Genomic DNA, 20,561 nt, shown 5'->3' on the forward strand with positions numbered 1-20,561 from the left:
GGGGGATAGAGTGAGAAAAGAGGAACCCAGCCTGGATATGGCTTCACCATACTTATTATTGGACATTGAAACGGACTTCTGTTCTGAATAGAGTTTCGACCCAATCAGCAAACAATAGACGATATCATAATGGTGGCTAAATAGACATATCAAGCCAGAGTTACAGTATCCACATGAAGAAAAATCCTGATGTTATCATCGCCAAGAAATGTATTATGCCTGGAGTGCGATCCCCTGACGGCTGGCGACCTCATCCACATGAACGCCAAATACTAAGCGATAGAGATCCCGCAGCCAAGGATATTGACTGCCCTGGGTCGTCACTTGGACAGCCCTTGCTATATCCGCAGCATTCGAGCGCGGTCTGAAGTCAATATTGCGGAATGCAGGGTCAAGAGCCAGAAGACTCTTATAACTCTTCAGAAGTGAAATTTGCCAGGGTGCCGATCCAAACGCGTCCGATGAAAGCGTCTTCACGAAGCTTGCTAGGCTCTGTGATTTTTCGGGCTGAAATCCGCTATCAACCGCAGCCTTGGTTAGTAAAGCCTGTATGCATGCCAGGGTCGTATCATTTAGCGACGTTCTTATAGTATTTGTCGAAGATGTTTGCCCGGAAGCCTGGCTGATTTCCGAGACTGTTGACGAATTCGAGGACCATCTTGTGTGCACAGATTGATCGGCATCTTTTCCCAAGACAAAAATGTTCTGGACTGGGGCGTCGTCGGGCGAAATGGTAGCAGTCTCATCGAAAATGGTTGTAGGAGTTTCGGGATTGCCTCGACGGCGCAGCCCTTCATCTGCAGCAGCGATTTCGGGTTGGCCGGCCTGCTGCATGCCATGGATGAAAGTGGCCTGACTCGGTCGTGGAGTTCCACGATCTGAGTAACGCAAGCTACGTTGCGTCCATCCCTCGCGAAAAAGATCACAGAGTTCCCAGCAAGCCTGCACAGCGGAGCCAAGCATTTCTTCGTTTATCGGCCTCCCCTCCCGTTTACCTTGGCGGATTGTGAACAGCATCTCCGCCAGGGACCAAGAAGCCTTCAAAAGGGAGTCAGTCTCCGAGACACGAGTCCTCTGTTTCATGAGACGATGACAAAGGGTGATATAAAAGTCCAGCGTCCTTTCCCTGAAAGCATCTGGTAGATGCCGATCATGCGTGTTGTAAAGATGATTATTTAATTCGAAACTGACCCGAAGCACTGAATCCGCAAGCTCGTTGTCACGGGTGCGGATTTCAAATAAAGTCAGGCAGAATTCACGACACAAATCTAACGTCAGCTTGACCTGTGATACATACTCGTCTTTCTGACTCTCGTATAACTCCTGACACAGTTTCCAGCATGACGTCCATGCATTTTCTTGCATGCGGCCAGTGCCAGCGTAGTCGGCAGTACGCCCGCGATGAATATGGCTCAGTTTGGCCAATGTATTACAGAGCGTCCAGCATTCCGCGAGCGCTGTTTTGAGAGCTTTGATCTCGGCCTCACCATCGAAAAGATACCGAACGGCGGCTTCTAGCGTGCTTGACCCCCCCTCTACTGTGTCAGTGACACCTTCAGTTTGAAGAACTCGAGGTATATTCGGATGCACAAAGATGCTCGGTTCATAGAATGTAGAGTCCCTAGATGTATGTTGTTTTGGGGGCGAGATTTCACCGTCAAGAACACTCGGCTGAGACTGGAGGTCAATGTCTTCGAAATCCTGCCTTGTTTGTGCTCGAGGGGTTGCTCGTTCTGACCAATCTTTCGCAGGTTCAATAGAAGTCGTTAAAGGAGACGGCGATATAGAGCTGGCAGAATGCTTCTACAGCGAAGTCAGTCGCTGCTAGCTTGTGAATTGGAAGCGACAAAGCACCTTCCCCAATTCGTCGTCTCTAACCATCGATGGTGTTATCTTAGCCAAGTCGCTGGGCGATGATGCCGTAACTGAGTTGATCAAGCTGTCGGAGTCGTCGTAGGTGCCAAACTTCTAGAACAAACACGGTTTTAGCAACCAGGTAACAACCCACGGATCGTCTAATATGACCCTTACAAATTGGCGAAAGCCGGGAGGTGCATGTATCACAGACTGTGGAGCATCTTCCTCGTTCGCTCGTGGCTTGGGATCGGCAAGAGAAGTCTGTTTTGTTTGTATCTTTATTTCGATAAAGGTCAACAACGACTATCAACTCTCTCAAGCCTAAATAGTACGTACCCTGAGTTCGGGCTGGTCGGTGGTGTGAGCTATTCGCGGCTGATGCTTAGTGGAGTTAGATGCAAGTGGTCGTTGCGAGTCATAAATGTCAGTGCCATCGTGCTCTACGGTGTCCGTCTGGTTGTGTGATGGGATCGTTAGTGAAGTGTCCAAAATATCGATGGTCTCGAGGCCATGTTTGGCAGGGCGATCATCAAAGGACCTGATCTGTTAGCATATACAAGGTCACTCGACGGAGATCCTTTCTGGTGCTTACATCCTGAAGGAGCCACTGTGCTTGTGTCTAGTATTCTTTGAATCTGCCAATCGGCTACAATGGAGTGCCTCTTTTTACGGGCAACCTCAAAGCAGTAGTACTGCAACAGCAAAGAACATGGTACGGCCATTTTGGGCTTAGCTGCTGGTGATCTGTACATCTGATCTTGGACGGTGAGGCTGTGCTACGTAAAGAATCTCCCCGCTTTGGTATGATATAGGTGCGCCTATACTTATTTTGTAAGGGTCCAGGCCAAAGTGTGTTGAAATTTAGCTGTTATTATTTAATGTTCACTCATCAGAGTAGCAGGTCCATGTTAAGCAAACTGGAATATCATGACATTGCTGTCAGAGTGTAGTAGTACTATACCTCTATCTCCTTTTGAGATAATCTTTACAGGTGCATACCTACTCTGTAGCAAACACCTAATAATGAGTAATTAAGGATTTAAGGGGTGAATGGCTACGTCTAGGTCAGCTTGGACATTCTTAACAAACAATAAGATATGTCAGAGACTCTCTTTGATACTCTGTGACTGCTAGGCATTGGAACATTCACAATCAATTATTGTCTTATCCTTATTTAAGAATGCTGATGATATACACTTTGTGGACACATGCTCAAGGGGCATTATCATCACCACCATCATCACTATTATCATCATTGTTATCATTATTATTGATTTATAAGGTATCTGTTATTGTAAACTAACTGAGATCTACTGTAACTTCCAGTCTCAATCCAAACATTGGTGTTTATAGTGAGTATCTATTCAGCAAGGACTTTACTACCTCTTTCTTTTTTCTACTTAATCCATCGTCAGAATACAGAATTCACATGTAAAATTGCCCGAATGCAAGGTAGTATTTCAGCTGCTTTAGTCATGATGAGCCATGCTATCAACAGTACGTAGTCGCATACATGATATAGAGAAGCTTTAGGGCTACTGCGCGGCAGCCAGCGATATAACCGATCAATATTTTCACTTCTGGGCGAAAAATGAGACTGGCGGTGAACAAGTCATACTCATAACAGGCTGTAAAGTTGGCCGCAATCAAAATATGATTGGGCCAGATTGTATCCTTGGAACGAAGTGTCTGGGGCATTCTATACATTCTCTCAAAATAGGAGCTCAACTAAGATTGCATGTGCAAACCATTGCTCAAGCTTGAGTCATCACTATTTCGCAGTCAAAATAAAGACGACCCAGCATTCAGAAATCACCTTGAATGCAAGAAATATGATAGATCGCCCGATATTACCCATTATGCCTCAACGCTGACAGCACAAAAGCGTGAAGGCGACTCAAATAAGACCCATCCGAGATGCTAAGCCATTACAATTCAGATTATCCACACGATCGACAGGCAAAGTAGCAGAGAACCAGAGAATTGAGGAAGTGTGATCGATGCCCGCAGACGAGGGGAGATAAAAGTTCCACTTTACTTCTCCTGTACCTTGCATTTTCGGATACTGTCGGGTCATGAACTCAGAAGTAGGCGCGGCCATCACGGTCATCACGGTCATCGAGAGGCATGATAGCATTAAAGTGACAGGTAGGATGGGAAAAAGTCGGTACTGCCAGTGAAACGTGACTAGCAAGGTCTCGCACTATGGGTGTAACCCAGTCCTTCTGTCAAATCGGCTGGGCAGATGGAGCTGGAGATATTGAGGGCGTGTATCCACAATAGATTCAACAGCCAGAAGCAGAAAAATCATATTTGAGATTTTGCCCGATCTCTTTCAGCAGGATTGTACCTATCAGAAGAGTATAAGCTTAGCTGCATGCGAAGCCAGGATCATATACACTCACCGAAGAAGCTTTTCAATAAGGTCAACGTGTGTCATGATCATTCTGCGGCAACAGTATCTTTTGCAACCAAGCTGATCCATAGCATCACTTCACAGAATCTATCAGCAAAGTAATTTGATTTAAACAGTGAACAGGTTGAACGGAAGGTCAACCTACCCGTCTGGAATACCCTCGTCAAGTAGTTGTAAATAACGTTCCCAAAGATCACCGACAACCTGTTTTAGAAATCTGTGAGTGACAGCAAGCAGCTTGTTAAAAAGATCAGGTTTACCTTGCCACAAGAAAAGCAACGAACAGGGATAATCATTGGCTTAGCTGTGTATGCTGATGTGACTATGAGAAAAGATTAAGGAAAATGCAAAGTGAATGAGAGGCCAGTATAGGACACAATGTAGAATGAGGAATGGTATTGCTTTATTGGATCCTGTTATGATAGTTGCAGAGACTGAACAGAAGAACATCAATATCCTACTAGAAATGCGGATATATGATTTTGCATTTTCCCCCCAGACGATTACTGTTTTAGGAAATAGACTAACCTTATACATACTAGCCTCGAAATAGAAGAGATCGTTGGTGGGACCCAAAAGTTTCAAAAGGAAAAAAAAAAAAAGGAAAAGGGAAAGAAAACAAGCTACGGAGTACCATGACTCTTCATATCGAACTACCTCACGGAATCTCTGAGAATCATTGTAACGGTCTGAATTAAGCCGCATTATCTTGAATTTCGTGTCCTGGACCGTACTTTCGTCGATTTCACTTACATTACAATGTCAGGCTCGAGTCTCGCAACAGGACATGCAAAAAGATCCAGGACGAGCGATGCACTGCGCACTGAGAAGGATAGAATCAAGCGTCGTCGATTTTCCAAGGGCGTACTTGATGTTACTGAAGACGTACAATTAGCTGCTAAAGGAAATACGAGTGAGAATAACACTCAGAATACCCTTTCTCTCACACAAGATACTTCTGCGCATGGTCGTGAGCAGCAGTCGAAATTCTCCCGCGAAAAATGGTGTCTTTCAAGTCCAGTTGGCGGGCAGTATAGCAATCTTAACCCGATTATTACTGCGGATGAAGAGTGAGTGACCTCAAGAGTTAATGCGAAGGCTTCCTTATTATAGCGACAGCTCTAAGTGGTTTATTTCTAGGTATCTCCTTGTCGGGACTGAGACAGCAATTCATGTTCATTCGATTGGGACCTCTTGCCGGTCTCGTACATTACAGTTGAAGGATGGTCAAAAAGTCGTTGGTTACAATCTTTGCTCTGAAAACCCGCAACATCTTTATATCATCACTTCCACTGGTTGGGTGAGCAAGTGGGATTGGCTTTCTGGAGATCAAATTGCTTCTTGGGATTTGGCCAGAGAGACACTTCTTGCTGAATTATGCTCTCCTGAGTTCGCAAAAATCAGGTCTGGACTTCTCTTTTCTCTGCGGGGGCGCAAGGACGGAAAGAGGCAAATCACAATCACCTTATTAAATGGCGAAGCACCGCGCGACGTTGTTGTCTTTGAAACGACCCAACGAATAGACAATTTCAGGGTTTTCAGACAGGGACAAGCGATAGTCGCATGGGCTGGTCAGCGCCTTCTGCTTGGCACCAGGGAGTTTAACACGCCAGACCTGTCAACTCTGCAGTACACCTGGAGGGAGGTCGTTCTGCCCGTCCGTGTCACTTGCATTGATATTCGAGAGAGCAGTGCACCAAATCGAACAATATCAGAGGGCTCGCACGATAACAAGCTAGAAACGATGGACCTTGTTTTGGGTGAATCTGGTGGCTCGGTCTTAATCTATCTTGACTTTCTTGCTCTTTTCCCTACTGATGGCATTGGCTCAGACGATAGTAAGGACCTGGCTCCTCGACGGCTGCATTGGCATAGAGGTCCCGTCAATGCAGTCCGTTGGTCAAAGGATGGTATGTACCTACTCTAGCCAGCACAATTAAGGAAACAGCCCCGTTAACAGGATTCAGGTAACTACATAATTTCAGGCGGGGATGAGTCAGTCATGGTGCTATGGCAATTGGACACGGGACGCAAGCAGTTTTTACCTCATCTCTCGTCACCTATTTGCAATCTAGTCGTTTCCACAACTGGGAAAGCATACATTGTTAAGCTTGCTGACAACTGTATCATGGTGCTGTCCGCGACAGAGCTGCAACCTTATGCTACTATCACTGGCCTACAGCTTTGCCCCAAAGCCAACAACAAGCCCACCGATGCAACTCTGGCAGAGTCGCGTATCTTCTTTCAACCTCCTGCAGCCGTATTGCACCCACAATTCCCTGATCGGCTTCTAGTGGCGGTACCAGCTTCGCGTCATGCCAAACGGGATTATCATTCTGTTACGAGTTCGTGCGTGCTACAGACGTACGATATCCGCACCAACTCTCAAATATCCAGACAAGCCCTTGCACGGACCAATGCGACGACTTTGAGGATCAGTCCAGAGGGGACCGAAATTGTTGCTCCGGACGTCAGCCACCTTGACATATGTCAGGATGGAAAGTGGATGGCGACGATCGATGACTGGATACCGCGCCCCGAAGATATCAGGGCTCTTGAACCGAACAGCACTCCGACAGGCAGCCATACGGTTTATCGGGAAACATACCTCAAGTTTTGGAGATGGAACGAATTGTCCAATATGTGGGAGTTAGCCACACGTATCGACAGTCCTCACTCCTTCGACTGCGCTTCGGTGCCCATTCTGGATCTCGCGTCCAGACCGTACAGTCATGAATTTGCAACAGTAGGTTGTGATGCCGTGCTCCGCTTCTGGTGCGCGAGTAACAGGCCCCGCCTGGGATTGGAAACAAAACATCCAGAACACCAATATCAGACCTGGAAATGCCGAGGTACTATCGACTTAAAAGGCCAATTTATTGTTGGCGAAACCGAGCCTGCAAATGCAGCTTGTATGGGGTTTTCAGAGGACGGGTCGGTGCTTGCTATTTGCATGCAAACCAGATCCAGTCCGGACTCCGGCCTCGTTGTTCTGGTGGATATGCAGAATTGCAAAATTCACCACAGTAGGGTAGGGGTTTACTCGGGTCGTCCGTGTGCGGCCAGATTCTTGGGGCGCTATCTTGTTGTTCTATCACAGCATTCGGCGCATATCTGGGATACAGTTGGCGATATAGTCAGAACGACCACGTCATCAGCCGTTCAGGATGACACTCTCTCCGACGATCAACTTCTGGCAGTGAGCTCAAAGTCGCAAACCTGTGCCGTTGCCACGAAAGTCCCACAACATCTGGGCGGAACCAGAAGAACAACCGGATCTCAGTTCGATATACGAGTCTATGATGTGCAGACCTTGTCCCTGCTTACTCGACAATCCTTGAAGCATTGTCCGGTATCCCTACTTTCAGATCCACTCACTGGGGATTACATCATCGTTGATGCCATGGCCAATGTGCAACGCCTCAGTTGCTCAGATAAAGCTCCTCAATCAATACCGCAATCCAAGGATGGCACATCTCACAATCACGGGATTGGGAGCTTATTTGGAATACGGTCTCGCGACATCAGTCGGCATCCTCGTCTTCAAGCGCGACCTCTTGCAGTCAGCGGAAGCTCTTCAGCTCTGCAGTCAGCTGGGCTACCCGGAGTCTTTAGTGATATTCCCCCATTTGTGTTGCCTCCCACTAGTGTTCTCTTCAAAAGTGTGGTGCAAAATCTTACAACTTGAATGAGCAGACCAGAAGGCAATGTACTTTATTTCTCAGTACGGCACGGGTAACTTTTTGTTCTAATTTGCTGTCCTCGCTGCCATAGTTGACAAGTGTCTTTATACGATGTTCCTTGGTGGTCTGCATATGTGCACCACATATATCAACAATCAGAACTCGCTATAAACATAAAATGTAGATGGACCGGACAGTTGATCAAGGCTCAAAGCTTCAGATACTCCGTGATACGTCATCCCATTAATGTTTACTATCACATTCAATCTCCATGGATAATTTCAATTTATGTCACTCAACCACATGTTCAATAAAACAACACCAGGTTATAGTGGAAATTTCCTTTCCTTAAACAAGATAGCATGAAGGTCAATTTAGAGATGACGAGGCAGAATGAGGCAGGGCACAATCGACTAACGAATGGCTCCCGACTTAGAGCCAAACAATCGATCGATCCGTCACCCTTTTGTGTATTGTGCCCTTGTAGGGCCTAAGCTAAGCGACAGACAAAGTATGCTCTCCGCCCATGTACATGCGTCAAATAAGCGTCGAGTTCATTGTCATCATGGATGTTGAAGGTAACTTCATTTTCATGCTCATCCTGATCGAGTCCCTGAATTTTCGTAACGATGGAACCGGGATACCTAGAAGCAACGAGCTGGCGTAACTCAGCGACGGATTTGGCTGATAATTTCTCGACGCAGGTTTTAGACTCCCCGTGAACCTGGTCTGGAGGATTAATTCGCACATAGATCGGCACTTGCAGCGTAGTTGACTCTTGAATAGGGTCCACGTATCCAAAAGGATTCCCGTTTTCATGAGATGTCGAGGTAAAGGAGTTATCATTTGCCGCTTGCAGAAGCGAGGGATCTATTTGCATATCATTTAAGTCGCCCGACGTCATCGGGGCGCTGGCGAGAGCTTGCGATGCAAGCGTGCTGATACCATTAGTAATGCTACTGCTGAATGCACTATTGTCATGGGTGCCGGCAGCGCCTGGACTGGGAATATTGGTGCGAGTAATAGACTTCTTCCGAGAGGGATCTCGTTTGGTTTGGTCATCACGAAGTCGCTTCATAACATCGCGACAGAGGACCTCGAGAGCTTTCAATTTCGTAGCATGCTGCGGATCTGCCGAGCCAGGGGCAAGGATACGTTGCAGCAACTCGGTCTCTTGAATCCAACGCTCCTTCAGTCGCTTCCAATGTTCGTCGCCAGCCTCCAACTTGCTAGTAAAATGATCCGCTTTTAATGTGTTGTAAAATGCGTTTCGAATCTGGCGGCTTTCTTCGGGATTGATCCCAAGGGCGTTTTTAGCTTCCGCGATTGTCATTCGCCTTTCTAATGTCCTCATCCGTTTAGTGACATCTGTACAAACAACATCGAGAGCGAGGGCTTTGGCATCAAGCTGATTGGGATCTTCCCAGAATACCCGCTGAAGATGTTCTGACTCTTGTATTAGTCTGTTTTTCGCTTCCTGCCATCTTTCAGGACCAGCAGCAGTTTTCTTGATGAACCCTGCCTCTTCGCATATCTTTTGAAACTGATCTCTTATATGACGGTATATAGCATTGTCTAGACTCAAGTATTTCTTACTCTCATCGATTGTGGTCTCGGAAGGAAAGCGCGGCGGCCCAGGCGGGTCGGCCGGTAGTCCAGCCCATTCCCGGGTGCGCCGACGCCGTTTCCTGGAAGCCCAGCGTTCAGCACTCTCTGCTTTCAAGCGTTCAAGTCTCTCTTGGCGCTTCGCGAGTACATCAGCTGATAAGCTAGGCGATGGAGGCCGCATGACTGGTGAATCGGCAGGGAGATTCTGAGCGTCGTAGAAGGGTTCTGCGGTCTTGTATACTTCCTGTTGGAGTGCTAGTAGTCCCTCGTCTTCCGGTAGCTGCACAGATGGTCGGACAGTCGCTTGCGACTTCATTCCATTGGGAACACGGAGTAGCCAGCGATTCTTCGCGCGCACCCGCATCAATTCTCTTTCTTTAATCTCGAAGCCTTCTTCATTCAAGACACGCAGCATGTCCCGTTGGCTTGTATTTCGCTCCCAAAGTTGTTTGACGCGAGCGACAAGCTCTGCATTTTTGTGGGCCGGATTCTGTTTGGAAGGAAAGCCCCATCGCTTAAACTGTGTTTGGAAGGCGCGCTTACTGTTGGACGTAGTTCTTAGCCAAATGTGAATGATAAATGTATTCGATTCTTGTGTCTCCAAGAATGGGCGACGAAGAACATAATCAAAATGACCATGTGGCATACCTGGGTGAGAATTGATATACATTTCGCATGTATTCCATAATTTCCTCCAGCGCTTTCTTATCTTTGATGTACATCTGATAGCATATTTCTCGCTTGCCCTCCCAATCGTACACCATGACGAGAGAGTTTTGGTGAGACGCTCCCCCCACAGTGGAGGTGCGCCTCAGGAAACGGATCTGATACCAGTAAGAGTGATAATGGGAGCCGATAGGACAATGGGACGAGAAAGGCGCCTGTTGTCGCTCCTGCGGACCGTAGTCGAACGCTGCCGCTGTAGTATGTTGAGCTATTTGGCACGCCGTAGAATAATCCAAAGTCTGGCTGCGTAGAGGCCGCTTATGCGCAATTTTATGGTAGCACTCACGTGATTGGCCACTTTCATGCTCGCCTTACAAGGAGATTGCTGCTAACCTTTTACATTGAGATACGACCCATGGCAGACAGCAAGGCAGAGCATTCGAATTGGTTTCAACTCATGATAGTCTCATACGATCAGTGGGGATCGCACCAATGACCCAACTAAGCGGGTGATCCTCGATTATAGGTAGAGTAAATTGATTCTATCAAAGGCAAGCCTTCACACGACCTGAATTCCGTATTGTGGCTCCACTATGATTGGGACATTTGATAGTATCAGCCCAAATTTCGGATTTTCCTGCGCATCTTGAAGACCCTAGTCCGTAACCACGTCAAAAATAACATCCAAGCCGTCTTGGATTCTGATCTCCAAGAGCCTGGATTCGATTTTCGCTGTGGCACATCCTGGGGAGAATCTAATTCTTCAGCGGCACTCGACTTCTCAGATAGCCCATTCTCGGGGAATGGTTCCTGCTTGTCCGCAACTGTAAGTGATGTGTGCCAGGGTTGTTTTCCCTTGCGTTTCATTTGTTTCTCTTCAGCCCTCAGTTGCTGTTCTTCAAGCTTGCGTGCTTTGGCTGCTTCTTTTTCCTCAAACGCCTGACGTGCTGCTTGAATTGTAGCGGCACGAGATATAGGATCCATGCTTGTTCGTGTCTTTGATCGGAAAACGAACTCTAAAGATGATCGCGAGACTGGTGACGTTGCTTCAAGGGAACTGCTGTTGTCTCGTGAATAGCCAAAAGATGTTCGTCCGGTCAAATTCGTTTGTGATATACTAGGCAGTCTTGTGAACGAACTATCATGCATCTGTAATGAATGTCGCGGTGCCTGTGCAGAAAGTCCACGAACCGAAGATCGAAATGGTTCAGATTCTGCCTGAGCGGACCATTCTGGCTCAGTTGAGACCCTTCCTTCAAATCCCTCGTTTTCAACGAGAGATGTTTGACAGGACTGACTTAATTGCGGTGTATAGGCACCAGGGACTTGGCGGATGGGGTGAACGCAATGCAAGTTGGGCTTGCCCATGCCTGGGCTGCTCGCCGTAGAGAAATTTGGTGTTCCGCTAATAGATTGGGTATGCAATGAAACAGTCCTCCTGGCTGCAGGTTTAGTGTGAGTGTCGCTTCGACGGTCTCGTCTCCAAGAATTCCTGGATATTTTGAGCCCTTCTTGCTCAAAGGACGACCTTGAGAGATCAATCGACATTGTTGATGGGATATTGCGAGGTAACTCTGCGAGTAAGGGCATGATTTCAAAACTTCAACCATGTGAGGCCCCAATGCTTGGGTGATTATTTGGATTGTCGATATGAGTGAATATCGCCCTTCGAACAAAATGACGGAATCTGAAACTCTTCATGCATTAGGTGATGGGAAGGAATTCTTGAAGATCGCTCAGTTGGGCCGAAGGGTGAACTGGCAATGTAGTATCATGGCGAAGTGACCCGAACCAATCTTCCCAATGCGCTGTCGTCAAATATGCATGAAAAGGCTTGAAAGGCAAAGAGAATCAGGTGGCCCTAGGCCTCCGACCTTATTGAATCTCGAAATTGACTGAGTTTATTTGCAGCAAAGTGACCTTCTGCATGTGCCAAACGAATGCGAGGTCAGAAAAACCACCTTTCCTGTTCCACGAGAGCGCCCTGACGACAGTCTCCTTGGACCGCATGAGACAATATATGCTCAATGATAGGTCAAGGAATTCATGGCCGTCTCAGAGCACACCGAGTAGCCAGGTAAGTGCAAGTAGGGCAAGAGAAAGCCGTTGTAACGAAGCTGATATTTGAAGCTCGTAGTACTATTTGATATCTACTGGAGTTGAACCGGGAGAGTAGCGGGGTAAGATTATGTATGAAATCGGCCGGACCAGACCATCAGCATCAATCAGAATTGGTGAAGCTGAAAACAAGAAATGCAGACCGAGAGTCTATGGTCAGATTGAATAATGAGGAAGTGATGAAACTGAAAGTCGATATGTAGTTAATCTGAGCAATTGGGCACTGCTCAGCCACAGGTCTTAAGACCAAAAGGGCTCATGGAACAGGACACACTGTGGATTTATCGGAAAGACGGAGGAGTGGTTTCCCGGACAAGGCTGGGAAAACGTGTACATACAATACTCGTACAGAGTACAGTACTCCGTACAGCTGACTGTACAATAATGTATCTACCTTACCTACTTACCTAGGTAGTAGTATGGAGTAGCCTATGTAGTAAGAAGTAAGCCTATGCGAGAGAATAGTCATTATCGTCTCATCATACCTAGGTAGGTACCTGCCTGGGTAAGCTACCTACTACTAGTAGGCTGGTAGGTAGGCTGGTAGGTACTTCAGCTTTTGTGCAGGTACGGCAGTGAAGTAAGGTAGGTATGTACTCTGGGCAGGTCCACGGTGACAAGGGAGGGTGACGGGAAACAGGACGAATACGGAGTAATAGAACACATATCTACTCCGTCCTACCTAGATAGAGAGGTGGAGTACGGAGTAGATACTAACAACACATTGCCATCTAATAACTACCAGGCTGTGAGTACGGAGTACTGTATTTCCGTATGGAAAAGTTGAGGTACCTTTAGTCTGTGGATACTACTCCGTACCTAGACTACTGGTTATTCGACCGGTGGCTGGGACATGCCTGGCCACTATTTGCAAAGTGTGGAGTAGATTCGGAGATAGTACGAAGGGTACGGAGTAAGGTACCTATTTCTTAGGTACAGTCTGCTTGGCGCCGGATGCGGATGGCCTCTTTGTTAAAATATTATCACCATAACTACCTTAAGTACTCCGTATGGTAGGTATGTAATCTTTTTGCTAAGGAGTACATCGTCCAGACACTTTTCTAGTCTAGCGGTATTGGATTTTAATACCTTTATGGTGTAGGTACCTTATATAAAGTATCCGCTCCGTAGCCTCCAACACCCGGTATGTCCCTGGACCTTTCACCTTAGGTAATAACTAGTTATTACATAATAACATAGGTACTTAGAGTCTCTGGCCCTTGATGCTCCGTACGGAGTATTATAGATTATCATCACTACCTATCCTCAACTTCTCAAGACGCTGGTACAAGCTCATTAGGTAGCTATTATCATGATTATTATCATGATTATTGGTCTTCCCATCACTATTACTAAGGTAGGTAGGAAGTCCCTAGACTCCACTTGCTTAACAACCAATAATGGCTCATAAATTCCCTGTTTACCTCCACAGAGCGCTTAGTACCTCTCTATTTACTATCTATTTATTGGCAGTTATCAACCTGTCGGTGCTGCCAAGAGGTTAAGCACTAAACAGCTCTAAGGGCCTGTCCTATCATTATATGCCGCCAAGAGTCCAATCTGGGACTCGAATGATGATAGGGTTCTTCATCCTGACCAAAGATGAATCACTCCACTCTTGCTGAGGTGCTCATCACTTCCATTTCTTGCCCAAGGCTTGAATCAAAACCTATGGCGGGGTACTCATCCTATTCCCTCCCCCTCCTTGTCCAGCCACAGACCAGGACCTGTTGAATATAATCACCATCTCCCTAGCCATTTCTCCTAGAGGAAAATCCTTGTCACGAAGGGATTGTGGCAATACCGGGGTTTATCTTGCATACTCGCTCATAAGTGTTGTTTGAAATCCGGATCTCTGGCACCTGGCTTTTAACCGACACTAGCCATGGGGGTGAGCGTTCAGAGCCTGAGCCTTTCCATTCTGCTCCTGTTATTGCTGTCGGAGAAAGCCCATGCCTTCGGTGCTGGCAATATCGCATCGATTTCGCAAGTCGAGGGTCAAAATTGGCGCCATGGCGATATTGAAGATACCTTGTTAACTTTGTTCTTGGCCCGTGCTGCCGGTGGCCGTAAATTCAGCAAGCTCGATGTGCAGCGCGTATATTTTGGAAATTGGCTTCGCGATTACAGCCAAGCTGTGGATGTCGGCACCCTGAAATATGTTAGTGCCGAAGCTATTCGCATCCTGATATGGGTTCTGGGATTCCTTAGTTTTGGGTAAGCCGTCAACATTTCCAGGCATTGCGGCAGTGATCACTTGCTGAAGAAGCGTCTGCAGCTACGGAACCAGAGAATTTGAGGTGACCACAGAACGCCTAGGTTGCTATGAGCCTACCGAGCATATCGATAATCCTCTCGGTTATGCCGAAGGGGAGGACGCACGACGCTATGATCGTCGATTGAGAGGCCCTGTTGACGAGGAGCGCGAGCTGTCGGTCGATCCCAGGACAGGTGGGAAAACTTGCCTTTCCAACTGAACACATAGCCCGACTGACGTAGTCAAACCCATTACATCTAGGCCTGAAAAACTACATAGCTAGTGAAGATCTCGGCATTGGGACTTCTGCGGGACTGGTCCGCAGAGTTTTTAGACGTTCGGTTGAGCTGGGACGGCGGTATGCAAGATCTCATAATGATGATGATCTGCATGAGGCTCTTCGTTTGCTTGGCACTGGCCTGCATTGCTTGGAAGACTATGCAGCACATTCCAATTACACTGAACTGAGCCTTATTGAATTGGGAGAATCGACGGTCTTCCCCCATGTGGGTCGCAACACCAAAGTTGAAGTTGACGGTGCACAGGATTACGTCTATCCTATTGTCACTGGCACTTTTGGCGGTGTGGATTTTTTTCACTCAGTGCTGGGCGAGCTGTCGGACAAAACGATCCAGTCTGAAGTCCAGTCTCTTGAGGGAGTCATCAATGAGTCACAAAGTGGAACCCCCTCTGAGAGCTTCATACAGGACTTGCTCAACAAGATCCCCGAGGGACTGATTGGGGATAGCGACAATCAAGCCAACAAAATGGACGAGTTCAAAACCAAGTCACAAGACGCCAAGCAGCATAATCAAGATATCAGTCCACGTGAGCCTGAGGAGTGGACGCGGTATTTGGACGATGTGCATCAGCAAATTTACCCTGTTCTTGAATGGCATGACGAGCTCATTAAGTCAATCAATCGCGCGGTTGAAGAAATTCCAGTCTTGCCGGAGCTGATTGAACAGTTTCAAGAGCAGATCAACATCTTTGTCTTCTCCATTCTTGCACCCTATATCCTCCCGATCATCCAGCAGGTCAAGGTCGAGCTCCAAACCGGCTCCTCTGAAGTGATTGAAAGCAGCCGGGCACAGCAGCACGTTGTATTCAATGATGATGATTCCTCAAACCCCACCCACTCGATGCTCTCCAAAGATCATTTTTCGAACGTGCTGAACGAGCCGGCCGGCCGGATTGCATCTCGAGTAGTTAAATGGGCAGTGCCTCAGCTGATGGAGTGCTGGGACAATGAAAACATTGATATAGACAGGACACTCGACCGGATCATCACCGGAGTGTTCCATCACCCGGCTTTACGTCAATATGGTGAGGACGGAGCGTCGGATATACGCCAAATCATGTTCAGCACTGTGGAGGAGTGGTGGAACGGAAAAGATCAGGCAGAACAGGAGAGTCTTCGGGAGCAACTCTCTCGTGAGGGTGTTCGTGAGGGCAAGAATCACAAAGAAGGCGTGCATGATTCAGGACATGGATGCGGGAAGCCTCTAACACTCCATAGGGGTAAAAGTAGCCCCGAGGAGACTTATAACCCGAGCACCAGCGGGCTTGGTAAGATTGCCGCAGAGGCTGCGGGCGGTGGAGCCCTTGGAGGCTTAGTCGGAGGTCTTGTGAGCGGGGTCGGATCAATTCTACTAAGCGATACCAGCTCCCGTCGCTCCGACAATGAAAGGCGCGAGACTCGTCTTGAGGACGATGGGCGCTTTGAACAAACTCACCGACAGTATGGAGGCCAGAGACAATTTGAAACAGAGGCTGATGGCGAGGATCGATATTCTCGGGGAAGCAACTTCGAAAGGGAGGCTCGACAGGGATGGAATGAAGGCGGCCCAAGAGACGCTGATGACCTGACATACGAAAATAACTCGAGCTTCGCCCGCGGGGAAGGCAGGCATGAACATGAGCGAGGACGGGAATGGTCCCAAGATCATCGAAGGCATGGTTCTCGAGATGGTAGACAAAGGTACGAGGATGCGCACGCGAACTCTGAGGGCCGTTCAGCCTTCGAAGGATACGAGACCTCCGAGAGATATCCTTCCGTTGAAAATCGAAGAGGTGTAGAGGACAGTCGCCATCGACCATATTATGACAGTGGTGAAAGTCGGTGGTCCGAACAAAGACCGCAGGAGGCTTATGGACGTGCAGACGATGATAGGAGAGATTATACCAACTCCACATACGATTATGACAGCGGCCGTCCTACATATGACACTGCACAGAGTGGGCTCTATGAACATAGTAGACCCGATAGGTTAGTGAAACATACGTCAGGGGGGCTTTGACCTTTTTTTGCTCGAACTTATCACTGACCATGTCTGCGCAGGGAATATCAGCCTCGGTACGAGGGCCGGCAAGAAGCATACGGAGATGTTGAACATCACGCTCGGGTAGAGTACCGTGGAGACGAGTACAACGACAGCAGTGAGTATGCAGAGCCAAGGCATGATTATGGAAGGCGCTACGAAGCAGAGTCAAGGGGTTATGGATATTAGCGACACGATCAGTCAATATAATCGCTAGGATCGAAGGCGACGTAATCGCATACCATCTTTACTTCGCGCGTTTCTTTCCTTTGTCTTGGTCAAGCTACATGAGCTACTTAGTACTGCTGTTGTAAATGCCATTGTTCACCACTTTTTTAGTTCCCCTGGCGTTGGTTGTTCTACTCGAACAACTTTGTCGCAATTAAGTAAGCGAAGGGGATCCAGCGCCAATTTTAACTGCATAGAGTCAACGTCAGGATCAAACCCAGTGTCCTACAACTTGAATCGTCATAACTTACACGCCGCATAGTGTCCACCGTGGTTTCCCCAACCTCATGCTGAAGGTAGTCCCGCTTGATGAGGCCAACCCCGTGTTCGCCAGTCACTGTACCTTCCATTTCAACTGCTCGCTTGACCATTCGGTGCACAACACCTTCCGCAATTTTCCTTTCATCCTCATTGAACAGGATGATTGCTATGAAAATCGGGGAAAGATCAGCTTCATGCCTCTACCTAATGATTGGAAAACAGCAGGTTTGGTACCGTGAAAATTGCCATCTCCAACATGACCACAAATTCCGGCCAACAGTCCGCTTTCCGTCATGTCCTGCTTCGTTGCCTCAATTATGTCGGGCAGCTTGCTCATCGGCACTGCCACATCGGTTGTCCAAACGTGGTCCTCGGGACCTCGCCTCATGGACATCACACTCCAAAGAGCCTCTTTCCGAGCACTCCAAAGTTCTTGCATTTCATCTTCCCCTCGAGCGAATTCAAAGGACTGTCCTGCACTACTAGAGACAATTTTCCGAACCAGCTCAATTTGTTCTTTGACACCCACGGGGGTCCCCGTGAATTTGAAAAAGAGAGTAGGTGACTCATTCCACTGTCGACGAGTCGTCCGACTATCGTTGATGCATTTCATTTGCACGTCATCAAGGACCTCAACTCCTGCAACTGGGATACCTTCTTCCACCACGCGGGTCACGCACTCTGCGGCATTGTGAATGGATGGGAAGCTAGCAACAGCAACGCTTTGGCTCTTGGGCTTGACAGTCAGCTTCAATGTAGCCTCCGTCACAAGCCCGAGAGTCCCTTCGCTTCCAATGAATAGCCTAGTGAGATCATAGCCGGCGCTCGACTTCCGCGGACGTTGTCTTGTTTTGATAATACTCCCATCTGCAAGGACAACAGTCAAAGAAAGAACCCATTCTCGCATTGTGCCGTATCTGTAAGCATTGGTCCCTGAACAGCCAGTGCCTACCATACCGCCAATCATAGCACCGGGACCCGGGTCAGGTGGAAAAAAGAGACCTTCTTTAGCTAATACCTCATTAAGGTCTTCCCACCCAACTGCAGGCTGCACCACAACGTCAAGGTCCTTTTTGTGGAGCTCCAGAATACGATCCATGCGGCGGAAATCGATACACACCCCTCCTCTCGTGGGAGCAAAATGCCCTTCCAGACTGGTACCGCCGGAGTAGGGCGTCACGGGAATGACCCGTTGATGGCAGACTTTCATAATTCGGGAAACCTCCTCGGTGGTCGCTGGATAGAGGACAAGGAAAGGCCTTTCATCTTTTTTGAGTGTGTACGAAGACCAATCAGAACCAGAATGTACATCGAGGTCACCATGTTCCGTGGATACATTCTCCTTTCCTAGAACCTCAACAAAGTCCGCCCAAGCGGCCTGTAGATTTGACTGTGAGATATTGTGGAGCGGCGGTTCGATTTCGGAGAGGGTGGTGGTTGACGAGGCTGGAAAACTAGCGGGTTTCAATGATCCTAGGTAATAGGCACCAGTGGAGAAGAAAACCAATGCTATCACGATGCGAATTAGAGCCATATTGAAGGAAGAAAATGAGCTAAAGTACCCATGGCACGAATCCCTGAGCGGATCGCATACCGAACATCAAAGCCGCATAGCGACCACCTGGTGATTGAGTTTGATACTGAGAAAATCGTTCCTGCTCAGCGCGCTCACGCTTCAACCGCTGCTGTGTACTCTCATACAGCTGATTCTTGAAGGACTGCGACTTGTCATTGGCAGAGCTTCGAGCAGTTGCCCTGAAGTATCGATACTGGTACATAGGTATGGTCGTTCTTGGCCGAACAGCATGAGAAACCGCCCTCCTCCACGGTTGGAGGAGGACATTAGATCCGACCATAGTGATGGTCAATTTAGATATAAACCAAATATAGCAAATATCTCAATCCAAAGTTCGGACAATTCAGATCGAAAGGCGTTGTTTCCCCGTCAGGTCGGTGATACTCCGTTTGACGATACTTCCTCCTTTGCAGGTACTCTAAAAGGAAATATGCACATGCACCATACATCTTGGCTTAATAAGCCTTCCTCATTGATTGACTAACGGAACAACTACTCCGTATTACTAGTATTGATATCGACATGGTTCAAGCTACAAGTACCTTCTTCAAAGACACAAGTATCTTTATATATGGACCAAACCATCATTGATTTTAGCAAAAGGGGGTCAGAGAAAATACAGAGAGGAATTCCTATCTTCATATCCCGCATATACCAGCGTATACTATGTTGCTTGCTACACGGAATTCTGAGAGTTATGACAGGAAGTACGGGGGTATAGAGCACCATGCATCAGTGATCCTCTCGAGACATGACACACATTGCTCGAACCCCCTTTTTATATTCTTATGAAACGACTGTATAACATCCAAAAAAGTTGATTATCAATTGTTCCCACTGCATCGTCAAGGCATGCCTAAATCTCAAAGAACTGTGGGAGTAGAGAGACACGGACACAATTTTCAAGTTGAACTTCATCTCCACAACGCTAACTTATTTATCCGTCGGGCTACGTTGGTCACGGGATGATGAAGGTCATGGGAACAGTAAATATGGGAAGTTGAGAGGAGAAGAGAAGAGATGATCGAGCAGGAACAGATGTCTCAGTATCATTATTTCAGGGTGCACGACGAGGTGGGAATTCCGTACTCCTGATATACTCATGGTAGGCGCCTGAGCTGTAAGTACAACTATACAAGATCGATGACATCAGTTTGACACCGAACCCCCCGGAAGATTCCTTCGCCAAAAAAAAAAGTCCTCTTTCTGCTATAATTACTACGTATGGAGTATACATACTAACTTCATATGAATATTATCTTAATCCATCACTAGGCAGCATGAGATGAGACTCATCTCAGTAAATTCAAGAGACTTCTTTTCCTTTCCTTTCCTTTCCTTTCCTTTTTTTTTTTTTTTTTTTTTTTTTTTTTTTTTAAATTTTTTTTAATTTTTTTTTTTCCCTTTTCCCCCTTTTAAAAAAGTTAAACACGGGTAATTTTTTTACATAAAAAATTAAAAGGGTCTCCCCCCCCTAGGTCAAAAAACCCCCCCCACCCCCCCCAGGCTACCCCACACATTTGAGGGGGGCGGAGGAATTCAAAGCGCTAATATCCCCTTCTCTTATAAC

The 20,561-nt window shown here is 47.4% G+C and overlaps 5 protein-coding genes across 5 annotated transcripts; 2 read left to right on the plus strand and 3 right to left on the minus strand.

Moving 5' to 3' along the window:
- Positions 1-213: 213 nt before the first annotated feature.
- CDV56_100068 (uncharacterized protein) lies at positions 214-2,579 on the minus strand (the record flags this gene model as incomplete). The annotated part of the gene is made up of 5 exons (XM_026753687.1): positions 214-1,803; positions 1,855-1,968; positions 2,032-2,118; positions 2,194-2,395; positions 2,551-2,579. The coding sequence occupies 5 exons, from the start codon at positions 2,577-2,579 to the stop codon at positions 214-216; spliced, it is 2,022 nt and encodes a 673-aa protein (XP_026610002.1).
- A 2,453-nt stretch (positions 2,580-5,032) lies between these two features.
- On the plus strand, positions 5,033-7,961 carry CDV56_100964 (WD repeat protein; the record flags this gene model as incomplete). Its single annotated transcript, XM_026754583.1, has 3 exons — positions 5,033-5,343; positions 5,414-6,183; positions 6,259-7,961. The coding sequence occupies 3 exons, from the start codon at positions 5,033-5,035 to the stop codon at positions 7,959-7,961; spliced, it is 2,784 nt and encodes a 927-aa protein (XP_026610003.1).
- A 485-nt stretch (positions 7,962-8,446) lies between these two features.
- Positions 8,447-11,214, minus strand: CDV56_101490 (Clr5 domain-containing protein; the record flags this gene model as incomplete). Its single annotated transcript, XM_026755109.1, has 4 exons — positions 8,447-9,504; positions 9,553-10,106; positions 10,213-10,547; positions 10,972-11,214. 4 exons carry the CDS (start codon positions 11,212-11,214, stop codon positions 8,447-8,449), a joined length of 2,190 nt encoding a protein of 729 aa, XP_026610004.1.
- A 3,019-nt stretch (positions 11,215-14,233) lies between these two features.
- CDV56_102284 (uncharacterized protein) lies at positions 14,234-17,115 on the plus strand (the record flags this gene model as incomplete). The annotated part of the gene is made up of 4 exons (XM_026755903.1): positions 14,234-14,565; positions 14,639-14,799; positions 14,867-16,874; positions 16,947-17,115. 4 exons carry the CDS (start codon positions 14,234-14,236, stop codon positions 17,113-17,115), a joined length of 2,670 nt encoding a protein of 889 aa, XP_026610005.1.
- Positions 17,116-17,250: 135 nt separating this feature from the next.
- On the minus strand, positions 17,251-19,193 carry CDV56_102663 (FAD-binding oxidoreductase; the record flags this gene model as incomplete). Its single annotated transcript, XM_026756282.1, has 4 exons — positions 17,251-17,343; positions 17,406-17,581; positions 17,650-18,924; positions 19,010-19,193. 4 exons carry the CDS (start codon positions 19,191-19,193, stop codon positions 17,251-17,253), a joined length of 1,728 nt encoding a protein of 575 aa, XP_026610006.1.
- Between the last annotated feature and the right edge of the window lie 1,368 nt (positions 19,194-20,561).

Source organism: Aspergillus thermomutatus (assembly GCF_002237265.1).
Source record: "Aspergillus thermomutatus strain HMR AF 39 chromosome Unknown NODE_375, whole genome shotgun sequence".
In the NCBI taxonomy this organism is placed as follows: Eukaryota; Fungi; Ascomycota; class Eurotiomycetes; order Eurotiales; family Aspergillaceae; genus Aspergillus; species Aspergillus thermomutatus.